The 24,710-nt window shown below is 34.7% G+C and overlaps 1 protein-coding gene across 4 annotated transcripts in view; it reads left to right on the forward strand.

Moving 5' to 3' along the window:
* GPCPD1 (glycerophosphocholine phosphodiesterase 1) overlaps positions 1-24,710 on the forward strand; it is a 48,738-nt gene that overhangs the window by 12,079 nt on the left and 11,949 nt on the right. For 3 of the 4 annotated variants that reach the window (XM_074346951.1, XM_074346950.1, XM_074346949.1), the window contains exons 4-15: positions 81-165; positions 6,138-6,213; positions 8,074-8,115; positions 9,978-10,101; positions 11,889-12,120; positions 13,663-13,825; positions 14,127-14,259; positions 14,978-15,032; positions 19,601-19,693; positions 22,051-22,128; positions 22,816-22,855; positions 24,249-24,310. In XM_074346951.1, the coding sequence (XP_074203052.1) occupies positions 81-165; positions 6,138-6,213; positions 8,074-8,115; positions 9,978-10,101; positions 11,889-12,120; positions 13,663-13,825; positions 14,127-14,259; positions 14,978-15,032; positions 19,601-19,693; positions 22,051-22,128; positions 22,816-22,855; positions 24,249-24,310 (1,183 nt within the window). The remainder of the gene's footprint in view (positions 1-80; positions 166-6,137; positions 6,214-8,073; positions 8,116-9,977; positions 10,102-11,888; positions 12,121-13,662; positions 13,826-14,126; positions 14,260-14,977; positions 15,033-19,600; positions 19,694-22,050; positions 22,129-22,815; positions 22,856-24,248; positions 24,311-24,710) is intronic. The other variant, XM_045508605.2, reaches the window with a different exon arrangement.

Genomic DNA, 24,710 nt, shown 5'->3' on the forward strand with positions numbered 1-24,710 from the left:
TTTTAAGGGGGTTTATGAATTATGAAGTCTTTATGTATTTTAGTTTGATGCTAATTTTGCTGCCTTTTTTCCCCTCATAGCATGTTATGGAAAGCAACCATTGTACTCAGTAGAGGAGTATCAGTTCAGTATCGCTACTTCAAAGGGTGCTTTTTAGAACCAAAGGTATGTTTTCTTTATCTAGTTTCCAATTTCTTTAGAAAACTGACTTCTTTCAAAAGCAACTAACTTAAGTTTGGAAACATTAAGAGTAAAATGAGTTTGTTTTGATCAAATAAGGAAAAAGGAACTCTAGAGTAATAACATTTTAGTACCAAAAAGAAAGGAAGTAGCCACTTCAGAGGCAGACGAATGTCTGCAATGGAATTTTTAAAAGACTAATAGTAAGTATGTTCTGCAATATTTTTATCATGGAATTGGTTTTAATGGTAAATGTTCTTGGTAGGTGTGCCTTTTCTGTAACTTTTATAAACTAGTTAGTAACCAATAGTAAGGGTTTTTCTTTTTGTTTTTTTTTAATTCCTCTGTGGTATAAATAAATAATAGATTAAAAAAATGTGTTTCACAGCAGTCATCTCTGAGTGGCTGCAGTGTTTAACTCCCGTCAAAACTGAAGTCGTTCCTTTTAGATTTTTTCAGTGATGGTATTGATAGACCAGGATCTTTTCTGAACACCTTTGGAGTATCTATTAAATCTGAATCTGCTTGCTAACGATGATTTATTATTTTGGGATCGTTTTCATATTTAGAAAAGAAAGTTGATTCTTTCTCTCTCATTTTAAAGATACTTATTTGCTGAAAGCATTCTTTTCCTTCATATTTTTACCTTTGAACACACTTTGGGCTGCATATGAACAAGGGCTGAGGCAGGAGTCTAAGAAGCAAAACACGGATTAGGCCTTTTTAAAATTGTATTTCCCTTCGGGGTCCTTGAATATCTGTTACATGTACAAAAAAAAAATGCAAGCAGCCATTGTTTTTTCCTTCTTTTAGCCACCATTATTAAAAAAAAAAAAATGACAAACCCACTTCAGCTGTCTTTTGCACCTATTACGTTTCTTATTCCAAGAATATATTGTGAATACTCAGTAATTAAAATTAAATTACATTATGGTCGATCATTGTGTTGGCTTATCTTGACAACAGTCTCACTTTAATGGCTTAAGAGAAGATCATGTATTGGCATGGGGTTGTGTATCGGGACAAAGTTCTTTAGTATGTAAAGTGAACAATTGTGCATAGATTTGTGGGTCATGGCACTCATCACTTGGGAAGCTTACTTGAGGATCTTGGTATGTGAAATTTGTAACATGTGAAATAAAGTAAATTTTACTGAAGGGGGCATTTGGACGAGATATATCATAAGGAGTCCTTTGGGCATAGTTTCCTAAAGTAAGACTGTTGTCAACACAGGTCAAATTAAGCCAACCTATAGTATTTTCTCTTTTCATTGAAAAATGTAACCAAAAGCAGCAAATCGTTCCAAAATGCTTTTTTCAAAAAATTGGCAAGAAGTCTGCTTACAGTAAGAAACAAGTTTTTCCCCTTGTAATACTTGCAAAAGTTTACAGTATGTGTTGGTGAGTGTGTTTCTTTAAGTAGGTGCTCTGTATCGTGTACACATGTACCGTGTGATGCAGGGGCTGCCATGGTAAGTATGTTTTTCATGGAATAGAGTAAATAGCTACATAAAATCCCATGCATATGGCTAGAGGTTTTTTCCTCCCCCTACATGCCAGTTTAAAGTGACATTTCTTTTTAACGTTGGTGGCGCTTTTAAAATGAAACAATTTTTAATAGAAACAGTTATGAAACTTTGTCTCAATAGTCCATTGTCAAATGATAGAACTGATGTTCAAGGAATCTTAAATTCTGAAATGATGTAAATTATTAGAATATATATTTTATAAACACAAAGAATGATTGGAAAGCAGAGTAATTATGAAAGCATTGAAAAACTGAAGTGGTAATAGGATTAATTTTACTGGGTCAAAAGTTTTAGGTCATCTATCCAAGCACTTTTAGAACCTAAGCTAAAAATCTTGTGATCTTGTCACTTGACCTTCAAAATTCAGCTTTCTTATCTGTGAAAGGAAGGGTTTGAACTCTAGATTTCTTAGGTCCTTTGAATCACAAAAATGTTAACTATAAATAAAATTGTACCATTCATATTTTCTCTTTGGTAATTTGCTCTGGCATAGTGCTTTCACTTTAGAAATTAAGAATCTTGAAGTCATTTTTCTCTTAATTTTCACAGCTACATGTTCTAACACTTTGTAGAATTAAAGTAAGATGTTACTATGTTGAATTGTAAAATATTATGGGTGACAAATATTATTTAAACATAGGAAACAAAAATAGTAGATATTTCTGGAATGAAAATATTAGTGTTAGTCTGCAGATAATCCATTAATTTCATGTCTTCACAAAGATAATTTCTGAATTAACATGTAACTTAAACATTTTTCAATCCATGTTCACTCCTTCTTGTTTGTGGCTGGAATTAGGGATTGTTTCCTCAATCTGAGATGTTAGCCAGTTTTTTAATTTATTTTCTTTGAAAATTTTCCTTCATTTCACTGGAAATAGCTCTTTATATTTCGGTAACATATGTGTCTCTAATTTTTATGTGTTAACATTCACTTATTAGATTCATTACACTTTTTTTTTTTTATAATGGAGGTACTGGGGAATTGAACCCAGGACCTCATGCGTGCTAACCATGCACTCTACCACTGAGCTATTCCCACCCTCTCTTCATTACAAACTATTTTACTTTGTTCTTAATCTCCCTTGATTTTTGTTTAAATCCTTTAAAAAAAAGAATCAGTCATCTGTGATAGACAGTTGTTTTCAGAATAGCCCGGGTTGTCTTTTTGTTCAGTGATTTCTTAGTATAATAAAATCCTTCTGGATGCTGAATACCCTCAGTTGATAACTTTGAATTTGAAGCATCCCAGAGATCTCTTGTGGCCTAGCCTTCTTTGTTTACTTATTACAGGAGACCAATTTTTTCATTGGTCTTACTAACAATACTGATTTTTAGGGGGAGGGTATGGCTCAGTGGTAGAGTGCGTGCATGCACGAGGTCCTGAGTTCAATCCCCAGTACCTACATTAAAAATAAATAAATACACCTAATTGCCTCCCCATCCAAAAAAAAAAAAGTGATTTTTAAATAACTATTGGTTTGGCTTCTGACATCATAGATAAAAATTCAAAGCCCCTTTTACATGCACTTTTTTTTTCATTTTTTTCAAAATTGTGGAAAGAAAATCTGAAAGGTTAAAGTTGACATTTTCAGTTTTTATGTTTGAAAGCATTGATATTACACGATAATAGTCATTTTGCTTGGTGGTTTGTTAAAAACAAAAATCCCAGTCTGAATGTTAGGTAATCTTGTTTCTCTTAATGCTTGATGTAGCTGAGTGTTCTCAATAACTGTTTAAGAGAGCAATCATTATGACTTTTTCATGGAAACAGATTTTTTTTTTGTATTTTTGTTAATAGGCACATTTGAAAAACATTCCAGCAATCACCTGATTAAAACATGCTAAAATATAAAATAACTCTACGAGTACCATTCATGGACTACTGTTTTGGACTGATATTGTTACTTTTTTCTCCGAAGATTCACCTTCCACTTGAAGTGCTTAAAATTGTAGCAGTCTTTTACAGAATGGAGTTCTTTTCTTCCCGAAGATCGTGAAGAATGACTTAGTTACATTTAGCATAAAGGAGTGCAGGTTTTGGAATCATTACTGAGATCTTTAATATCCCAATGCGCAGGTCTTAGTTTTTTTGTTTATTTTAAAGAACATCAGTAAGCTAAAATTTAAGATTACCTTCTAAAGTTTAATAGTCCTAAAAATTTTGGAAATTTGTATTTTAAAACTTGGTTCATTTTTCCAATGTTGTAGCTTTTTTTTGTACCAACCAACACGGATTTATAGTGTAAACACCAGTAGACACAATTATAAATCATCTGTTGAATTTGGCTCCTCAAGACTCCATTCTGTTCAAACCTAGGTTGTTTTATGATTAGTGGGTTTGTTACTAAAACAGATGGGGGTGGAGTTTTTAAAATTACTACTAAAATATGTTCCCTATCAAATGTTTAATCCACATGGCTATTTTTACATGATTTAATATACATATACTGTCAGCACTTTGTGAAGTTCCCCTGACCCCTGAATTAAAACAAAAGCAAACTCTCTCCTTTCTTCCCCCTCATTTTAATCCTTGCTAACATTTAATATGCACAGCACCTTTTCAAGTCACTTTTGATTAGTAACTTTTATAAGAATATCAATCTACACCATTTTTGTAGCAAAGAGGAATTTTTTTTTTTTTGAGGGGGGTGCAGGACATGGGAGGAATGGAGGAAGGGAATAGGTTAGTTCTTTCTGGCTGCCCATTGCTAAACAGCATTCCTGCTTTTAATGTATGCATTTGCGTCTTTTGAGGATTAGAAAGTTTGACGTTTGAAAAACAAACTCAGAAAAATGTGACAAGAAAAAGTTGTAGTAAAAAACATCTAGCAGATGTAGGATCAAATGAATCTCATTTTTTAATGTAATGAAATGAAATTCACCATATTTTAAGATAGTTTTATATTTACATTTTTTAAATGTCCGTGCAGTTTATCAATTTATAAGTGAACCTTTATAACAAGGAGGTATGCAGCTAGATAAAATGAGTGTTTCCTGTATTATCCCAGGATTAATGAATGAAAAGCTAATGTAATTTTAGTTTTCTAACTTCAGAAGTTTGCAAGTTTTAAAAAAGATTTTAACCTCTGGTTATTTTAAGTGGTAAAATGATCCCTTGTGTCTAATTACTTAATAATTTGCCTAATTTGTTACATACTTATTTATTATCACTTGGCACATTTATTATTAAATGAAATCAATATTGTAGTCCTATAAAATGTTATAGAATATTTAATGCCATTTAAGGATGTAGAGGGACGCTTATATGTTCCAGACTTTGAATGTGTACATACACACACACACAAACACACACACACAATATGCCTAGAAAAGGGTTTGAGGATTATATGTGAAGATGTTGATAGTGATTACCCCAAAGTGCTGTGGTAATGGATGGTTTCTGTTTCTTTTTGCTTCTCTATATTTTACTTAATTTCTTCAGAAGACGTGTTAAAGAAGAAAAAAATTAAAATACCTTGTAAGGTTATAGTTTGAAGTTTTGCTTTTTAAGTGTGTATTTAAGGATTGTATTTTGGCACATAAGTTTAATTTGTCGAGTTGTTTTTTATTTTTATTTTTTAGTAATTAAAGGAAAATTAGGAAGCATTACACAGGGAGTCTTTGTTGGTAGTTCATTCTTGCTTTTAAATTGCTATAGATGTTATCAATAATACATAAAGCTTTATTTTCTTTTTTAATAAGAGAACTTGATAACAAAAGACAATATTAGGAATTGTCACAGTGTGTGAATTTGTAGACTTTAAGGCTGGATGTTCATTCCCTTTAATCAGACTGGTTCTTCAGATTTACCCATGCCTGTGTCCTTCCCTTTAAGGTTTCCTGTGCTCCGTAGAAACACTGGTTACTATGATATGAGAAAATCTAATATTCCTCCTGTTACCTACTTACTAATAAATATATGTAGTGAAGAGCTTTATTATGCCCACTAGTTCCTTGAGTAACTTGTGAAACTGATCTTGAAGTATTTGTTCTTACTCTTTCTACTGTCGTAGTTCAGGCTTTTTGCGAACACTTGGAGAGTTACTTAAGATGAGCTATTTCATCCAGCAATACCTCATTGACTGCTGACATACCAAACTTAAAGTATATTTACTGTTAACTTGGGACAGAATATTAGTTAAAGATTAAAATTGAGTCTTGTAGGCAGATTTAAGAATGGGTTTAAGTTGATTTTATGTGCCCGTTTATCTCATTTTTCTTTGTTTACTGCCTCACCCTCATTTTCTTCCAGCACTCATCATGTTTTGTGACATTCCTGACTTTTGGCATATAATATTGATATTAACAAGATGAATCTCTTGGTTTCATATTTAGTATAAGACTTAGACCACAAACATCAAATGGCATCATGGGTAGAAAATAAGATATAAGAAATTATTGCAGACATTTAACTTTTAAATTGCAGACTATCGGTGGTCCATGTCAAGTCATAGTTCACAAGTGGGAGACTCATCTACAACCACGAGCAATAACCCCTTTAGGTATGGGCATTAACTGCATCTGTTTGAGGCATATGCGTAAAGTTACTAATATGCTGCACAATGGCTTAGTGGGATTTAATAAACTTTTATTCTGAAGTTAAGGTCAATGCATTGTCAGGACTACAAATTTCACTTAGCGTATCATGGATCTTACTTTCAAAACTAAACTGTTCTTAATTACCTTTCTTTATAAACTTTATTAGAAATGCTTGCCTAGTTATTTTTAAGTTCTTGGGTTGGATGAGTTTATTGGGGAATATTTATTTTTCATTTGGAGTGGTTACAAAGTATAGACAATAGCATTCTTCTTGACTGAGCATCCGTGGCTTTATTTGATTACTTGCTCAGTGAACTTCGAGAACATTTTGAGGAAAGAATTGATCCAAAACAAAGATTCTTCAAATTTTAACATTGGATAGTTATAGAATAAGTTACTCTATTTATTATATATATATTTTTTAAACTAGTAAATACTTGGATAAATTTGTATGAATGAAGTCAGGCTTCTTGGTTGTAGCAGAATCTTTCCCTCTAATACCCTGCTGGCTATGTTACAGTTGCTATTCAGATAGGGGTTTTTTGTTTGTTTAATATTATTCCGTTTTCTTGTGCCTCAAAATGGCATTTCTCTTCATACAAGAATTTTTGAATTTTGTTTTCCATACTGAGATTAAAATTTGAAGTTCATTTCACATACATTAAATTACCCACTTGGAATCATTTGTAAACTGACTTAATGGTGAGAAACCTTTTAGTTTCTAAAGAAAAATAGAATTTAAAGGTAATTAATGCCTTGCTAGTTACTAGCTTGGATTAGAAAGTAGTGAGAGATTCTACTAGACCCTGTAGCAGGGACACTTCTCATGTAAACAGATATTACTTCCTCATCATTGGATTTTCTTTTTCTATGTTTTAATACATTTTTTATAATATATTTAGAATTTTTATGATAGTGTACTTTAAAATTATAGTAGTCCCATACTGAGGTTGGAAATTATTAGGTACTGAACATTTTTTTAAAAAATGCATTTTGAAGCATCTTGCAGTTAAATATACTTTCTTATTTTGAGAAATGAGATGATTTTGTTTCTGGTCTTTTAAAAATTTTACTTTATATATTTGGAAGATACAACTTCTGAACCTAAGAGCTATGTGAAATCTACCAGAGAGTCTTTATTGGGAACTACCATACTTATTTTTACAAATACTTCAGACTTAACGTTTAAAGTAAACTGAGAAAGGAAGTAGCAGGGAAGATAATTAGTGTTTTACTCAGAGGGTGGGGCTTAACAGCATTTCTCATTTAGTTGAAATTTCTCTTAGAAGATAATGTGCCAGCATTTATTCTTTTGGTAGTTCCTCACAGCTCTGTGTATACAGGTAAGTTTACTCTGTTTGAAAAGCTTTTAGCTGGCTATAGAGAATAGTTGGGATTTGAGGAGCATTATATTTTAGATAAATTCGGAATACGCACTACGTAAGAATAAGCATTTTAATTGTGCCAAGATCTTTGGTTTGAAAAATCAACCAGGAGATACTGTTGTCCAGCAACCTGTCAGTCTCATACATTGGTGGGGGTAAACATTTGTCTCAGTGCCTCTAGAGCACCTGTCCGAGGAGTTTTCTTTCTCTTCCTTAACGTTGTGAATAATCACCATGAGTGTAAGAACTACTGCTGTTTGATAGCCTCCTTAAAAGGGATTTCTTTATTGAGGGCTACAATAAATATGCTTATTCATTTTGGGCTGCTTTTAAATTTTAGAAATTTTTTAAAAATCCTTAAGGTGGATGATTTCTCAGTTGTTCATTCTGTAAACATCAAAAATTTTAACTAGGTTTTCCATTTTCCTTCAATTCTAGAAAGTGAAATTATTATTGACGATGGACAATTTGGAATCCACAGTAAGTGAGACTGTTCTGAAAATCCTTATTCATACGGTTGAGATGCTACCTTACATTTCATTAGAGACAGCACAGGGAAATACAACAGTATGATACTGTAAATAGACTAGGTTCAAGAGACAAATACATTGTTAAATAATAGTTTCCAATATAATTCTCATGCTTTAAAATTTTATCCTTTTGTTTTTTATTTGACTGGTGACTTCAGGTATATGGATAACATAATTAAATAAAAGTATTACACTTAACTTTTAATATATCATCACTTAACTACGTTGTTTGAAAATGGTATTAAATGATTCTAACCATTTAAAATGTGAAACTTTACTCATAACCTAAGTTTGTGCATTTTGTGTTTGTATATGCATTTATAGTAAAATCCAGGTTACGCAGAATGTTCTAACCATTCTGGCTGAGTCTTTAACAATTAATTAGAAATCCTCTGACTTCTGACTATGTTGAGATGTGCATTCGTATAATTTCCGCATCAGTTTATTTACTGATCCTTTATCCTAAGGATTCAAGTTTTTCCGTCAGTGACTGGAATTCTCGCAGTGTATCAGCATTATGCTAAACTGCATTTTCATTTTAGATACTATACTGTAGGAGTCAAAAGATGTAAAGGGAGAGGGCAGAATGTGTGCTTGCACCGTGAGCCAGAGATAATTGCTGATAATCAGTTTGCTTTGCTGTTGGGTACAGGAAGGAATAGGGCCGGAGTGTTTTGGTTGTGGTTTTACTACGTATGTGTGTTTACGCACTTTAGAAATGTACATGCCTTTGCCATATTTGGATAAGAATTTAACTTCTTCTTGATTTTGAGAGTATATTATATCATAACGTAAACTTGAATATGTTTAGTGTTTTAGAGTTTTATTTACAAAGGATGCTATTTATGCTACATGTTTCAGAGAGCTTTTATAGAGGAGTTTTCTCATTTCTTCAGCTATAATGCATGATGTATCCGTCTATTATATGTTAGTTACTATGTGTGGTTATATATGCTTGGCACTTCTTTCCTCATTTTTTGTTTTTGTTGTCACCAGCTTCCTAAATTCATCTTTAGTTAGCTCTCAGGATAGGAAGCGATTTCTCCAACTGTGTCCATTTCTGAAAAGAGTTCAAAATTAAGAGTTTTTAAAATTAAAATTAAGATTTCCCATTGTTTAAAATTTGATAGTTATGGAACATTTAAAAAATCATACCTAAGGAGAAAAGTTTTTTAATTTTTTTTTTAATGTCCTTTTGATGAGGAACTTAGGTCCAAAACAGTTGTCAGCTCTTTGTGGTGTTTATGAAAATTTTATTACCTCTGTTAGTAAGAAATTTCAAGGTAAACAGTGCTAACAGTGTTACCACAATCATGCAATTTATCTATGGCAGAATATATAAATGTGAGAATACAGAATTGACGCAACAGTTTTGTTTTTACCTCCTCATATCTCCACTCCGAGCACTAGTGATGTAACTAGTTTCTGCTGATAACTCATGGGAAGCTAGAAGTGTAACTGTGACCCCAGTGGAACAGCTGCAGGGTTAGAAGCCATCTTGGAACATATATTCTTTCTGAATAGATTTGTGGTTGATAATGTATTCAGTAAGAACATTTTAATTTATTTTAGTTGTTAAAGTTCGGCTAATCGTTAATATTCATTTAACATCTCCCCCTACTTCATATAAAAGTTCTTTTTCAATGACAGATTTAAGACTACTTGTATATTTGCTTGGGAGAGAAATGTCAGTGGTATATAACCCAAGTGTATTAAAATGTGAATGTGAACTTGACTTGTCAGTATGTATTGTGCTTATCAGATTGTTTTTAAAAATATGTATAATAATTACTCTTCTTCATACTTTACCAGATGGTGTTGAGACTCTGGATTCTGGATGGTTGACGTGTCAGACTGAAATAAGATTACGTTTGCATTATTCTGAAAAGCCACCTGTCTCAATAACCAAGAAAAAATTTAAAAAGTCTAGATTTAGGTATGACTGTGTGTATCTGTTACTTAGGTTATTTATCTTCACTTAATACTGTAACATTCTGATCCATTTGGTTGTAACCTTTGAGTGTGTAAACTAAGAAAATAACACTTAAAGACAATTTCATATTCACTCATAACTGCAGAGTCTTGTGAGTGTGAACTGCTTCCCTCCCTCAGGGTTGCTGCAGGTATGTGTCTTAGTCTCCAAATTTCAAACCGGAAATTTTTGTTTTCACATAGATACGGATAAGTGATTTCCAAGCTTGTGTATTTGTAGTTTCTACCATTTAAATTTTTCTTAGTGGAGCAATAAATAGTTTCTTTCCTTCTTTACTTTTTTCCCCCTTTTAGTGGAGAATGTTCCTTCAGGCTCACCAGCAGAATCACTTGTTTAGAACTATTCCTAAGAGTTTCATTTCTGAAAAGAGATGAGAATTTTTGTTTGAATTAGTGAAGTGGTGCTACTTTTGAGTTTACAAGGTGATTACAGAGCATTATTACTAATTAAATAATGTGTAGATATCCCCTCTGGGAGACCTCAGAGTAAGTGCCTATAAGAAAAGCCTGGACAGTGGTTGGAGGCAGGAGGTCCGGCACAGAGAGCAGGCCTCCCTGATACAGTCCTGTTATTTGTGTTAGCAGTTGGACCCACTGAAATCTAGAATGAAAAGTTTTCCTAGCTCAGCTGTATTCTATACAATAACATGGTTTCCTACAGTATTAGTATTAAAATTGTTTAGTCTATGTACATTTCAACTGGTGCAAGAAATACTCTAGAATTGAGTTGACTTTTTGGCATGACAAGTGCTCTGTGAAACTAATTGCTTCTCATTGGGAGTAAACTAGTCTTCGTGACCCAGTGGCTTGAGTAACTGGTCTTTTGTTCTCATTGCTGTGGGGCCTGTAAGAGTTTTAGGCTCTTGGTTTATTTTTTTGTTCATTTGTGTCATTAAAGAAGTACATACATGTAAATACACATACAATACAAACCACACATACATACGAATATGTGTATATGTATATATATTTAATACGATAATTTTCTTTAATGTACTTATCCACAGAGTACCTGGACTCACTGTGGTAAGGTAGAAGAAAGGGGGAAATTAAAAATTTACAACCTCCAATAAAAAAGTAAAAAAAATAAATTTACAACCTCCCTTCCATATATAAAACAGATAAGCAAGGATTTACTGAATGGGAAAAAAGGAAACATTACAGCCTCCAACTCTCAACGTTCTTTTAATACACACTAACACAATATGGCTTAGTTTTGTACTTGTTTTATCTATACATTTGTGAAACTTCTGAAGAAGTCGAGACAGCCAGTTATAAATGGGATAATAGTGAATACCCCTTTAAATTTATTTTTTTTAAAAACCCAAAGAATTAATGAAAGCAAACTTAGATATAATGAGCATTTATGTCATTTTAATAATTTGTGGAAATATGTGTAGATAAAAAGTCACTATTTTATGAAACATAAATACTGTCCTAACCTATAGTATGTGTAATCTTTGTATGATATTTTTATTATTTGAAGATTTAGTGTATTTGGGGAGCACATTAAAATTTACCATTTAGGTAACATTGGTATGAATTTTTCTTCTTCTCTACTTTTTTGTTTGTTTTGGGGGGGAGGTAATTAGGTTTACTTATTTATTTTTAGAGGAGGTACTGGGGATTGAACCCAGGACTGTGTATGCTAAGCATGTGCTCTACCACTTGAGCTATATCTGCCCTCTCTTTTTCACTTTTTGAATTTCATTATTTTCTCCTTTTGTGTAGGGTGAAGCTGACACTAGAGGGTCTGGAGGAAGATGACGATGATAGGGTATCTCCCACTGTTCTTCACAAAATGTCCAATAGCCTGGAGATAGCCTTAATAAGCGACAATGAGTTCAAGTGCAGGCACTCCCAGCCCGAGTGTGGGTACGGGTTACAGCCTGATCGCTGGACAGAGTACAGTATACAGACAATGGAACCAGATAACCTGGAACTAATCTTTGATTTTTTTGAGGTGAGTATATTTCACTGAAGGAGGTGAGAAAGAATACAGGCATAAGCTTATTTTTAAATTTATTTTGATTTTTATTGTAGTCTGATTTGTGTAAACATACAACTTTTTAGATGTTTACATTTTAACAGATTTAAAAAACTTGGAGCTGACAGACTCAAGTACTGTTAAGAATATAATTGAGAATGTCAGCAGAATTGATGTTTAAGATCAAGATGTCTTGATGTCTGTATCTATTCTAAATATAAATGAATTGTCTCAAAAGGAGCCTCTAAGGATGGAGGGACAGGCAGGCTGTGTAACTCTTTGTGGGCAAACTGATGTAACTAGTATCATGAGTTCTCTTCATGACTGAAGCCTGAGGTTTATGGAAGCATTTTATTGTAAGAATTCATCATAACAGTGACTCATTTTTGCAACCTTACATGGTATTGTAAATACATAAGAAAAAATAGTTGCTATGAAAATTGTGCCAGCTTGTTCAGAATCTGTTGTGCCAACTTTCCGGAGCTGCCTGTGGCACTTAGACTAGCGCTGTCTGGCTTACTGGCTGTTCAGATGCTCCCCAGGAATAACGAGACTGGGTTCTCCCCTAAGGGCTTTGCTCCATTGTGCCTGGGTCTTCTTAGGCTCTTGCTTTTTGGCCCTAACATTCCCATTTCCATTAGATTATAGAGTTTGAGTCTTTAAGGATAGGAAATAGTCCTTAACCAATGGTAGCACCTAGCCACGGTTTCTTAAAATAACAGAATTAGGATGGATTAAAACCCACTAAGTAACACTTGTTACACATAATTAAAATTATTATAATCTTTGAGTTGTTTAATTTGATGATGCCTTTAGACATAGCCTTTGTGAGTGACTTTGGCTACCTTGCATTATATGGAATTTATTTCCTTTGAGAAAACTATAATAAAAAACTTTATTAAAAAACCCCTGTGATTAGATCTTACCTAATTAATAAGATCTGTGAGACTTTAATAAAAATACGAAGTTTTGGTTGAATGTTTTCTTGTTCTTTCAATACCTGCCTTTTAAGAGTCTAACAGCCTAACTTCCTTTTCATTTGGTTAGCAGTTTTGGAAATACTAATTTATTCATAGACTAGGCTGATAAAACACCCTGTCTAACCTCTAAGCGAGTATGCAGTGTCCTAGAGAGTTACTAGTCCTCTGTGTCAACTGTGTAGATGCATTTTAAAGAATAAAATATACAGTAAAAGCTCACTCAGGGAGATCTTAACCTTTGAATGTAAAAGTACTTAGAAACTTCCAGTTGGTGCTTTAAATTCACCCGAAACATGTTAGAGGATCAGAAGTGCAAATCAGTAGTTTTGATTAAGAGTATAACACAATCTTAAAATACTATATTCTAAAAGAAAACGTATTACTCATTACAATGAAGCTAAATTACCTCAATATATATGTGATTGTATTTTTTGTTGATCATCCCCCATAGATTCTGAGTTGATTTTTAAGGGTGTTTTTGTGATCTTAGAAAATACTGAAGTGCAAGAATTTGAGTTATTTTAACCTCATTTTCTAGGAAGATCTTAGTGAACATGTGGTTCAGGGCGATGCTTTTCCTGGGCACGTGGGTACAGCATGCCTCCTGTCGTCTACCATTGCGGAGAGCGGGAAGAGCGCCGGGATCCTTACTCTTCCCATCATGAGCAGAAATTCCAGAAAAACCATAGGCAGAGTGAGAGGTAAGCCTGAAGAAGCAGAGTGGACCTTTACAAATAAGCAAGGTTAAGTTAGGAATTTCATTAGTTTCACGTTGAGCTTTTGGGAATGGTAAGGAATTAATTTAATAAGATGTTCTAGAATATTAACTAATAGAATAACAATAAGGACATATCTCATCTTCTGGAAGCTTCACTTTGAATGGATTTTGACTTTTTATTTGATTGACTGACAAAGCTGGTTTCAGTGGTATTGAAACATAATTGAGCTCATTGTGGACTTTTTAATTGTTTCTGTTTCTTCCCCCTTCTTTTCCTACGAAAGTTGACTATATAATTATTAAGCCATTACCAGGATACAGTTGTGACATGAAATCTTCATTTTCCAAGTATTGGAAGCCAAGAATACCATTGGATGTTGGCCATCGAGGTGCAGGGAATTCTACAACCACAGCTCAGTAGGTTGACTGTTTGCGTAGTATTAGCATTTGGTAGCTCATGCTTGGTAAAGTTAAAGGGGTTTGACCTTCTGAAGATCAGATGATCCTTTTAATTATCACTCTGGGATTTATGTAATTTGGTAATTGGGGTTTCCAATTTAAATTAATTGGAGACTATCTGCTACAATTCTGGTCATTCTTTTTTAATACTCTACTGAATTGATGATGAGAGAGAGACGTTAAAACTAGGAAGCCAGGAGGGAAAGCTTGATGCAGTCAGCCTGATGGCATCATGTGTCTGTGTTGTAGTCGTGACTTTCAGCATGCTGTCCTCTGGGTCTTAGTTTCCTCACCTGTTCTCAGTGTAGTTTCCATACTTCTATTCTGTTGGTGTGTCAGCTTTTTCCACGTAAGGAACAAGTTTCTAAGTCTCTGCTAGTTCATGTCCATTACAGAGGACTGTTTTCTCTAATTTATCACCTCATTTGGGGAGGGATGTGGTGGTATATGATATGTCTGTATTCAGCTTGTAAATACCTGTAATTGTTGGAGATTGATTTGTGGAATAAATGCACACACCAAACAAATGATAGTCACAGTCTCACTTTGGGTTGGCCAAGTTAGCCTCAAAATAGAGAATAAGTACTATGTCCATTTAGCTGACTTCTTTGTAGTAATAGTTTTCTGTATCTTTTCTATAGTAATGATAATTATATCTCTATATTTCTTCTTTCAGGCTTGCTAAAGTTCAAGAAAATACTATTGCTTCTTTAAGAAATGCGGCTAGTCATGTAAGTGAACCTCTCTTTCTTTAAACAACTTTGGGCTTTGGTCCAAAGGTTGAAAAGTAGAGAAATGCAGATCTGGGAAGCCTCCTCCAGTTGGTGTCAGTAGTTTAAAATGGAGAACATGTATGCTCCTGAGTAAGTTTCTGAGTGAATATGAAGTATTTCTAGCATTTGTATTTAGATTCATGGTGAAGATTAGGATGGAACAATGGAATCCTAAGCATCCTTTTTTTGAAATAACAAATTTTGAGTGATTGACGCAAGAAAAACAGTCCCCACTAAGCACTGGTTTTCATCAGTTGAATTCATGTGCTCCTTTACTCACTTTGGAAATAAATGCTTACAGAAGGATTTGATAGTGATTTCATAGAACTTTTTTTTTTGTAAGTCTGTCAGTTAACATTGTAGATACCAGCTTGATTATGTTAAATTTTTTAACTCCTTTGATACAATTCTAAGGGGATAGTCTTTTTTTTTTTTTTTTGGTCAGTTTTTTTAGTTTCAGTTTTTTAGTTTTTTTCAGCACCTGCAACTTGACATTTTAAATAAAAACCTGTGTATTCCCATCCTTTCCCCCATTCCTCTGCACCTGACTGAAAAGCCTCATGTTGTAAAGTTAAACTAAGGGGAAAATGGAGGAAAGTCTCATTTTATTTCCTGTGTGTGTGTGTGTGTGTGTGTGTGTGTGTGTGTGTGTGTGTCCTCCATATACCTTTTAAAAAGTAGTTCAGCAAATAAACTTGATTTGTCATATGTTTATCACTCATATGAGCAAATACCTATTCTAAGACAAACTTTTTCCATATTTTAACGACTCTAACATTGAGATGGGTTTTATAACTGTCTTAGCTTGTCCTGGTTTGGCGTTGTTTTTCTCCCTCTTAGTGGTATATAAAATAATGATGCATTTTGTATTTCATGACATCTTGTTGGGCTGTAGTTCATTATTTGGAACCAGTTTTAGTTCATTGTAGTGAACTAATTAATCTAAACATGGTATTATTAGCTGTAAACACTTGAAGATCCCTGTTAAAGAACTTTCAGGGTTTCTGTGCTTTTTGAGAGGGAATTTCATTAAGCCCTTTTCTTCTTTTGAAATCCTTTGTACTCATGTAGATCACATTTTAGAATGTCTTATGTTATTATTGGCCTGTTTTAATTTTTTTTTAATGGAGGTACTAAAGATTGAATCCAGGATCTTGTGCATGAAATCACATGCTCTTACACTGAGCGAAACTCTGTTTTAATAGTAGAAACATCTTTGAAGCAGTCTTGGTTGTTATTGGCTTACTTCTTAAACCTTGCTTACATAAATTTTGGGATCAAGTTTTATCTCAGTAAAATTATCATAAAGGATGGTGATCATGTAAAATTAAACATTTAACCTGCAAATCTGTAATTTCATATGTTTAATCATTGTACCTGTTTAGGGATTGCAGGGTTGTTTCTCTTTGGGAGAAATGGTTTGTGTTGTTATCTTGTTGACAATAGAAGGAGCTAAGCTTATTTCCTGTTTCAGAAGTCATCGAGGAAGTAGGGTTCTATGGTTCTATTCTCTGATCCGTGTATACTCACATGTGCGCACCATCCTTGACCTAAAGCTGGGTAAGGGATGGACATGTCTGTCTGTTCTTAAACAACCCTTCTCTGGGCCACAGACACATTACAGAATCCTCAGACTTTGTTTCCTTTGATCTCAGCTGGCTTTCTTTTGGTGAATGCACAAATTTTTATGTCAGTTTATGTTCTCAGCCTTTATTTGGAACAATTTGTAGTCAGAATGGATCTCACTGTTTTTAAATGTATACCCTTAAGTCTAATTTGTGTCCACCTCTCTTCTGCTTAGGCTTCTATCAGTTGGCATGCACATCATTCTTGTTGCCCATTTCTGCTTGCTCTGTCTTTTCAGTAGGAATTATCGTTTCCTCTTTATACTGTCCTCTCACTTTCAGTCTGCCTGTGGCCTTCACCCTAAAGTGGGTCTCTTGTAAGCAGCATATTGTAGGCGCTTGTTATCCAGTCTGCCACGCTGTGTCTTTTGACTGGAGCATTTAGTCCATCTGCATTTATGGTGATTATTGATAGATGTGTGTTTATTGCCATTTTAAACCTTGTTTTCCAGGTGATTTTGTATTTCTTCTTTGTTTCTTTTTTTCTTTTTGGTTTTCCTTTTCTATTGTGATTTTCGTTTGTATTATGCTTGATTTCTTTCCATTTTTTGTGACTCTTGTAAGGTTTTGATTTGTGGTTACCCTGTTTTTCAAGTATGTTAACCCATTACTATATCTTCTTGCTTTAGACTGGTAATCATACAGGCTGAAACATATTCTAAACAGAAAAAAAAAACTCCCCTTTCCCACATTTTATGATGTTGATGCCTTTTACATCTTTATGTTTATTCTTTTGCTGTTCATTGTAATTATGTGATTTTCTCTTTTCTGTAGATTTTCAATATTTCTTTTAGGATTGGCTTAATTATTGCTGTATCCTTTTAGTTTTTGCTTGTCTGAGAAATCCTTTCTCTCTCCTATTCTGAATGGTAATCTTGCTGGGTAGAGTATCCTATGTTGCATTTTTTTCTCTTTCAGGACTTAGAATATATCTCACAACTCCCTTCTGGCCAGCAATGTTTCTGTAGAGAAATCAGCTGATAACCTTATGGGGGATTCCCTTGTAACTAACTCTTTCTCTTGCTGCCTTTAGAATCTTCTGTTTATCTTTAACTTTAGCAATTTTGATTATAATACTTCTTATTGTTGATCTGTTTGGGTTCAACTTGTTTGGGACCCTCCATGCTTCCTGTAATTGGAATATCTGTTTCCTTTTTTAGGTTTGAGAAGTTTTCAGCCATAATTTTTTCAGATATGTTTTCGATCCCCTTTTCTCTTTCTTCTCCTACTGGGACCCCTGTCATGCAGAGATTGGTACACTTTATATTATCCCATAGATTCCTTATGTTGCTTTTGTTTGTGGGTTTTTTTTTTTTTTTATCATTTGTTCTTCTGTCTTCTGTTCTGATCGGATGTTTTCCATTATTCTATCTTCTAGATCACTTGTTCATTCCTCTGCATTATGTAATCTGCTACTTATTGTCTTTAGCTCAGCTTTCGACTCAGCAATTATCTAATTTTATTTGGGGGCTCTTTCTAATTCCTAGTTTCTTTTTATAGTAATCTACATTTCTGTCAGTAGCCTCTCAATTTCTTAGTTCTTTTACCATCTCCTTTTTAAACTCAAGTTCTGATAAACTGTAGAGGTCTGTTTCATTGTTCTTTCAGGTTCTTTCATTGTTCCTTAGCATCTTCATCTTATATTTTTCTGACTATGAATTTAGGAGTAACCGTTATCTACTGTGATCTTGAAGTGCTGTGTTTATGTATGAGCATCCCTGTGTGGACTGTCTGTGTCTAAAATTTTTGTTGTGAGGGCTGTTTTTAGTATGGATGGCTCCCATGTCTTTCCTCTGTGTGTGCTGGCTGTTATCCCCTTGAGAGGGGCTGTGATTGGTGTTGTGGTGACCAGAACCTGCACTGGATGTTGAGCAGGGCCTCCTTTTTGCTCTGTGGTTGTCACAGCCCTGTCAGGGGCCAGTTCAGCTCCCCAGCTGTTGGAGTACAAGCCCCTAGGTCCATTTCTGAGTGTGTGTTAGGTGGATGAGAATGGAGAGCTTCTGCTGGGAGAGGAGCCACCATGTATTCCTCCATGAGAGATGTCCACCAGGAAGTGCACCCTGTGTTGTCGCCTGTCGCCTGTCGCACAGACTTAGAGAGTACACTGTTGTTGGCATTGACCTGTTTTGCGGCTCCCTCCCTGGGGCACAGATCCCATTTCGATTCTCTTTTTCCTTTTACCAAGTTTTGTGAAGATCTTTTTTTGTAGCTCCACTTGTACAAGATCTTCCACCAGAGTTGAGTGGGTATTCTGTGAGAATTGTGCCACATGCAGATGTATCTTTGATGTCCTTGTAAGAGAGTGTGAGCTCCGTGTTCTCTTCCACCATCTTGAAGCCCCTCTCCTCCTCAATCTGATTATTGAGGTGTTTTATTAAGAAAAGCTATTAAATCTGCTACTCAAGTGCAACAAGGAGCAGAACCAGGAGCCTGCGGCTTATTCTTTTTCCTACCTCATCTCTGAGGCTTCGCTATCCAGTTAAGGTATGCGGGGTCAGCAAGGTGCAAGGTAGCTGTGCTCCAGGCTCCTGTTAGGCTCTGTTTCTGCTAATAGCAGGAGTGGAGGTGACACTTGTGGAGGCTGTCCACTGCCACAGAGGAGTCCACTTGTGTTCAAGTGGGTCTCAGTGCTTGTTTGTTTTGCCAGGAAAAAATTGATGTGCTGTTGCAAAAAAGAAATTATAATTGTTTTAAAAGAAGAAATTTCTTTTTAGAAAAATCTTGAAGGATAGCATTAAATAACTCATGAAGAAGGGTTTTTTTTGGTTTGGTTTTTTAAAATATAAGTCTGTAATTTTAAAGTGAACAGTAAATTTATGTCCTTATAGTTTTAGATGTATTGTGGGCCAAATAATGTTTTTCAAATGCCTGTGTTTTGTTTTGTTTGTTTATTTCTGTCAGGGTGCAGCCTTTGTGGAATTTGATGTACATCTTTCAAAAGATTTTGTGCCTGTGGTGTATCATGATCTCACCTGTTGTTTGACTATGAAAAAGGTATGTTAAATTCCTTTATAAAACTCAGTCAGATAAAAGGTTTAAAAATGTGGACGTTTTATATACACATAGTATGCCATTTTATATATAAGGGACTTGATCACTTGTGGATTTTGATATCCATGAGGGTCCTGGAAGCAATCCCCTGCAGATACTTATGGATGTAATTATTTGTTAAGAAGAGTTGGTCGGTTCATTTTCTTGGTGAATTACTGCCAGCCCTTTCCTCTCTCAAGCTCTTACAACATGACGAGAGACGAGAAGATGGGAATATTAATTTTCTAGTGTGAGGACTCTGTATTGCTGAATTTGCTTTTGTATATTTATCAAAAAGACATTTCAGGTGGTTTCTGTATCAGTCTACCACTGTCCCTATATTGAGGTAGGAAAGGAAGCTATCACAGTGTTTGTTTTCTGGGCTCCCTTTGTTTCTGCTTTGAATGTTTCCTCAAATTTATAGGCTTATATAATTTGGCTAAAGTGGGAAGAGCCATGGTGAAAAATAAAATTGAAGAAGTGCTTTGGAGCCAGATAGTGGAGGGCCTCAGTGAGGGGTTTTAGACTTGGGATCTCGGGAGATGAGAAAGACTTGAGAGTCAAATAGGGAAATGTTCAGAACTAAACTTGCAGAGGAATATTTTGGTACCCAATGTTAGGGTTAACTTAAGAGGACAGAGACTAGAGGCAGGTCAGAGTGGTAATGTGGGCCAAAGGTTAAGATAAGCCTGAACTGGAGTAGAGACAGTGAAAATGGAGAAGAGGGCGTGATAGAGGAGAAAGTCCAGAAGGAGATTTGAAAACGCATATAATTGTAAAAATCTTAAAAATTGTAATTGCTGTTGTTCAAAAATAATTGTGATAGTTATACAGTGCCTGGACTTCAGTGTACAAATTAACCAAGTGATTTCTCAGGTACGTAAACTAGGAGGGTTCCTTTGGCATTTTCTTTAAAACTGTGCTGGATATCATTTTCCATCGAGTTGCTCTGAAGGTAAAGCTAGTTTGCTGACATGTACAGACGCTGCATGTTGTAGTGTAAATGTATGACAAGGCCCCTGGCTCTGCCTGCTAGTCGATTCTGATCAGTCATATGAGTGTGGGTTACTGTGATGTGTAGAAAAGGACCCTTCCCTTTCTGTGAAAAGGTGTTATCAGTGTGTGTTTTCTAGGCTCCCTAGAGGATAATAAGGAGATGTACCTATTTAGATGACAGAGATAGAATTACTAGAATTGAGGCAGGTTGTTTTTGTTGTGGGGAAACATTCATGCAAAGTGAAACAAGAAGGAATGGAGTGGTGAAGGAACTCAGTAACCAAGACTGAAGTTTGAGTCTAGCTGTAATTTCTGAAAATCCATGAGGGTTAATTGACAAGTGTAGCTGATCCCACATTTTCACCAGACTTTGTCTTGCTCTTAAAGTTGAACCTGGTTGAGTTAACTGGGAAACGAAAGCAATGAATCATATACATTTTTAGTATTAATTTTTAAGGTGGTATTTTCCTTATAAAACCAATTCATGTTCATTTATAAAAGTACTTCAGAAGATTGTGAAATGAAAATTAAATCATCCTTTCCTTTTTCTCTTTGGTTGTACTCCCTTACTCTTAATAGTTTCTTGTGTATCTTTCCAGGAAACGTTTATGCATATGTAGTCTCATACCATATGTACATTAATGAATATAAATGTAATAGATTTTAGTTTATTTGTTGGATTGATTTATTGGTGGTACATTAACTCATTTCCTTAAGATAGAAGTGCCTACACAGTGTGACATTTGATATGGTATTAAAATCTAATAAATTAGATTTGCTCATTGGGAAAACATTAATAATAGAGTTCCTCGTTACTGCTTATAACTAATCAGACAATTTTCTCATGACAGTTGATTTCTGTGGCTATTTTAAACCAAACTAATTTAAAAGGTTTGGAAAAAATTGGAAACCTAGTGACAGAAACTAATCCTTAGATAGTGCTTGCATGTTGATTTCCTAGTCACGTTGCGTGGGTATATGTCAAATAAAACATATACAGCATGACAGGAAATAGGGGAAATGACTGACTTCTGGCTTGGTTCTCAGTGTGCCATCAGTGCCACAGCTTCCTCCTAGCTCTTTTTCTCTTCCAGGCACCCTCACCTACATTAAAAACAAAAGCTGGGGGGTGGGGGAAGCTGGTAGGTAGTGGTAGGTAGGAAGGGCTCCCCTGCACGAGCTCCCAGTGGCCACCAAACAATTGTTCTCTCATCAGTAAATTAAGGTACTAGATCTGTCTAGGGTAAACATTCAGTAATAGTTTGGGACCCATTTCTTTCTTTCTTATTTCTTTCTTTCTTCTTCTACTTCTTTTTTTTTTTTAGAAATTTGATGCTGATCCAGTTGAATTATTTGAAATTCCAGTAAAAGAGTTAACGTTTGACCAACTCCAGTTGTTAAAGGTAGTAGTAATAGTGTAAAATGTAAATTATCTTTTAGTTTTGGTATTATTTGTTCTTGTCTGTGTATCGTAATGTTCTCTTTGCATATGGGGATGCCTATATATGTAAATAGCATGTGTAGAGTGTGCTTTGGTTTCCTGTTCTATTAGGAAGAATGGGTTTGTGCTAATCTGTCTTATCCTACGATTATCGTGGACCCCACCGGTTTTTGCATTCACGGAGGGGCTAGGCCATCAGTGTAGGCTGTTGGGTCAGCCGTTGTCTGAGGTTGTCTCTGGTCCACTTTCACCCTTGTTTTACACTTGGCCTTTTATGCTGTTTTTGATCTTTATACCTGTGCTACTAAGATCCTTGTATTTTTCACCATGTAATTTTACATGATCCCTCTTCCTATTCTCATTTGATACCTAAATAAATGGTTGATTGAGTATAAACAGTTTCCTAACGTAATAATTTTAATACTCTTCTTCCCTACTTGAGTATTTGATCACAATCTTATATGCATGTATGTAAATGTAAAACATAAAGTGGTAAGTGCTTATTATTAAACTGAAGATTCTACATGTTATAAGTTTCTCTAACTTGCTAGCTTTGCAAGTTATAGTTCTGTTAACCATATCTTTACAAGCCAAGGCCTTTTTTTTTTTTTTTCTGATTGCATTTCTTGTGTGTGTATGTGTTTTCTAGCTCGCTCATGTGACTGCACTAAAATCTAAAGATCTGAAAGGTATGTACCAGTATTAAAACACTGTTTTCATTTTTAGCTTGTGTAGTGTGGTTCCCTATCCATTTTAATGTACTCTTTGTGACTTTAATGAATAGAATACTGGACTATAAATGTAATTTTGTAGACATGAAGGCTTTATATATATTAATTTTCAAATGAATTTGTGTCGTGCATAGTAAGCATGACTTTTTTTTTTTTTTTTTTTTTTTTTAACTTTTATGAGTTTTCTTAGCTTGATGATCAGAGTTCTTTATAATCTTGAACCTGGCCATCTTTCCTGACCTTCTTAAGCGTTACACAGTACAGAATATGTCACATACACAATCTGGCTCCAGAGCCAGGATCCAGCTCTAGCCTTTACCAGCTGTCACTTCTGGCAGGTTACTTTATTTGACCACTCTGTGCCTCAGTTTCCTCAAAGCTTGTCCTGCTTACAGAATCCCTTTGTATTTCCACTTTACTTTCTGCTCCCGTAGAACTTACTAGTCTGTGTCATCGTTTGAGCCTTAGCGTGTCCTTTTTCTAACCCTTTATTTTTGTATATATCCTGTCTCTTCCACTAGAATATAAGCCTCTTAAGGGTGGGAAAAGTGTTTTTATATTCCCTGCGACACATACAGTACTCTGCATGTAGTAGGTACTCACTAGATGTTTATTTGTCGCTGTGATAGCAGGGTAGTTGGAATGCCCTTATGAGGAAACTGCTGTGCCAAAGACTGCAGAGATCCCCAGGGCACAAATAGAACTTCACAAGCTTGTAAATAGTTTATAACTATTAATAGTAAAATGAATTTTACCTTTATTTGACTGGAAAATTTGAATTTGTGATACACTGGACTGGGTTTGGTGGGGGGGGTTGTGTGTTTTTTTGGGTTTTTTGGTTTTGAGGGGCTTTTTTAAAAAAGAAAATCTTGATAGTAAATTTTTTTCTCTTGGGAAAAATTCTTGTGTGTCTTGACATAATGGATTGTTGATTAAATGGTGATGGTGCCAAACACAGTGGTGCCTGTAGACTCTCTTCGTTTCTAACTTCTGAGCTGATTTTGGTATTTCAGCTGGAAGTCTTAGCAAGATGATACAGCAGCCCCTAATTCCATTGAGAATTAACAAATCAGTGTTTGTGACTTCTTTAAAAGTATATTGCAGTTTTTATAAGAAAATAATCACTGTTGGGGTAACAAACTATGGTGTTTCTATTAAATGTTGCTATTTCAAAAATGCGGTTTTAATGGTTAAAACTAATAAATACAAGAGCCTTTTAAAAAATACTACATATAAAAGGATCTGATAACTGCTTAAGCATCACTTTTTTCACCCCTTAGATTTTGGGAAAAGGTCTTAGTGATAAAATGGCATTATTGTCTACTGATCTTTTTATAATTTAAAATTTCAGAATCTGTGGTCGAGGAAGAAAGTTCCTTTTCTGAAAACCAGCCGTTTCCTTCTCTTAAGATGGTAAGTTCTTTGGGAAACCTAGGACGAGGCTATCGTTACTTCTATTGTATCTGAATAATTTACTTTGGTCTCTTAAATGGGCACTAAAAAGGCTACATAAAAGGTAACACTAATATAAACTTGTCATTTCTACTTTTCAGAGAAGATGCATTCTTGTAAAGGGTGCCCTATGCTACTTTTTTTTTCCCTTAAGAGTAACTTGGTCAAATGAATAAAATTCCCACCTCAATAGGTTAATTTGGTAAGAATAGGAAATTCACATGTTTCTGTATATAAACAGGAAGGGGAGGGCACAGAAGGAGGGGAGGGAGGGAGGATTGATAATGGGGGAGACATTTTTATAATATTTCAAACTGATCCTTAGCTTTTGGAGACAAACAAGATTCTCCAACCAAAGGAA

This window comes from Camelus bactrianus, chromosome 19 (assembly GCF_048773025.1).
Source record: "Camelus bactrianus isolate YW-2024 breed Bactrian camel chromosome 19, ASM4877302v1, whole genome shotgun sequence".
Lineage (NCBI taxonomy): Eukaryota > Metazoa > Chordata > Mammalia > Artiodactyla > Camelidae > Camelus > Camelus bactrianus.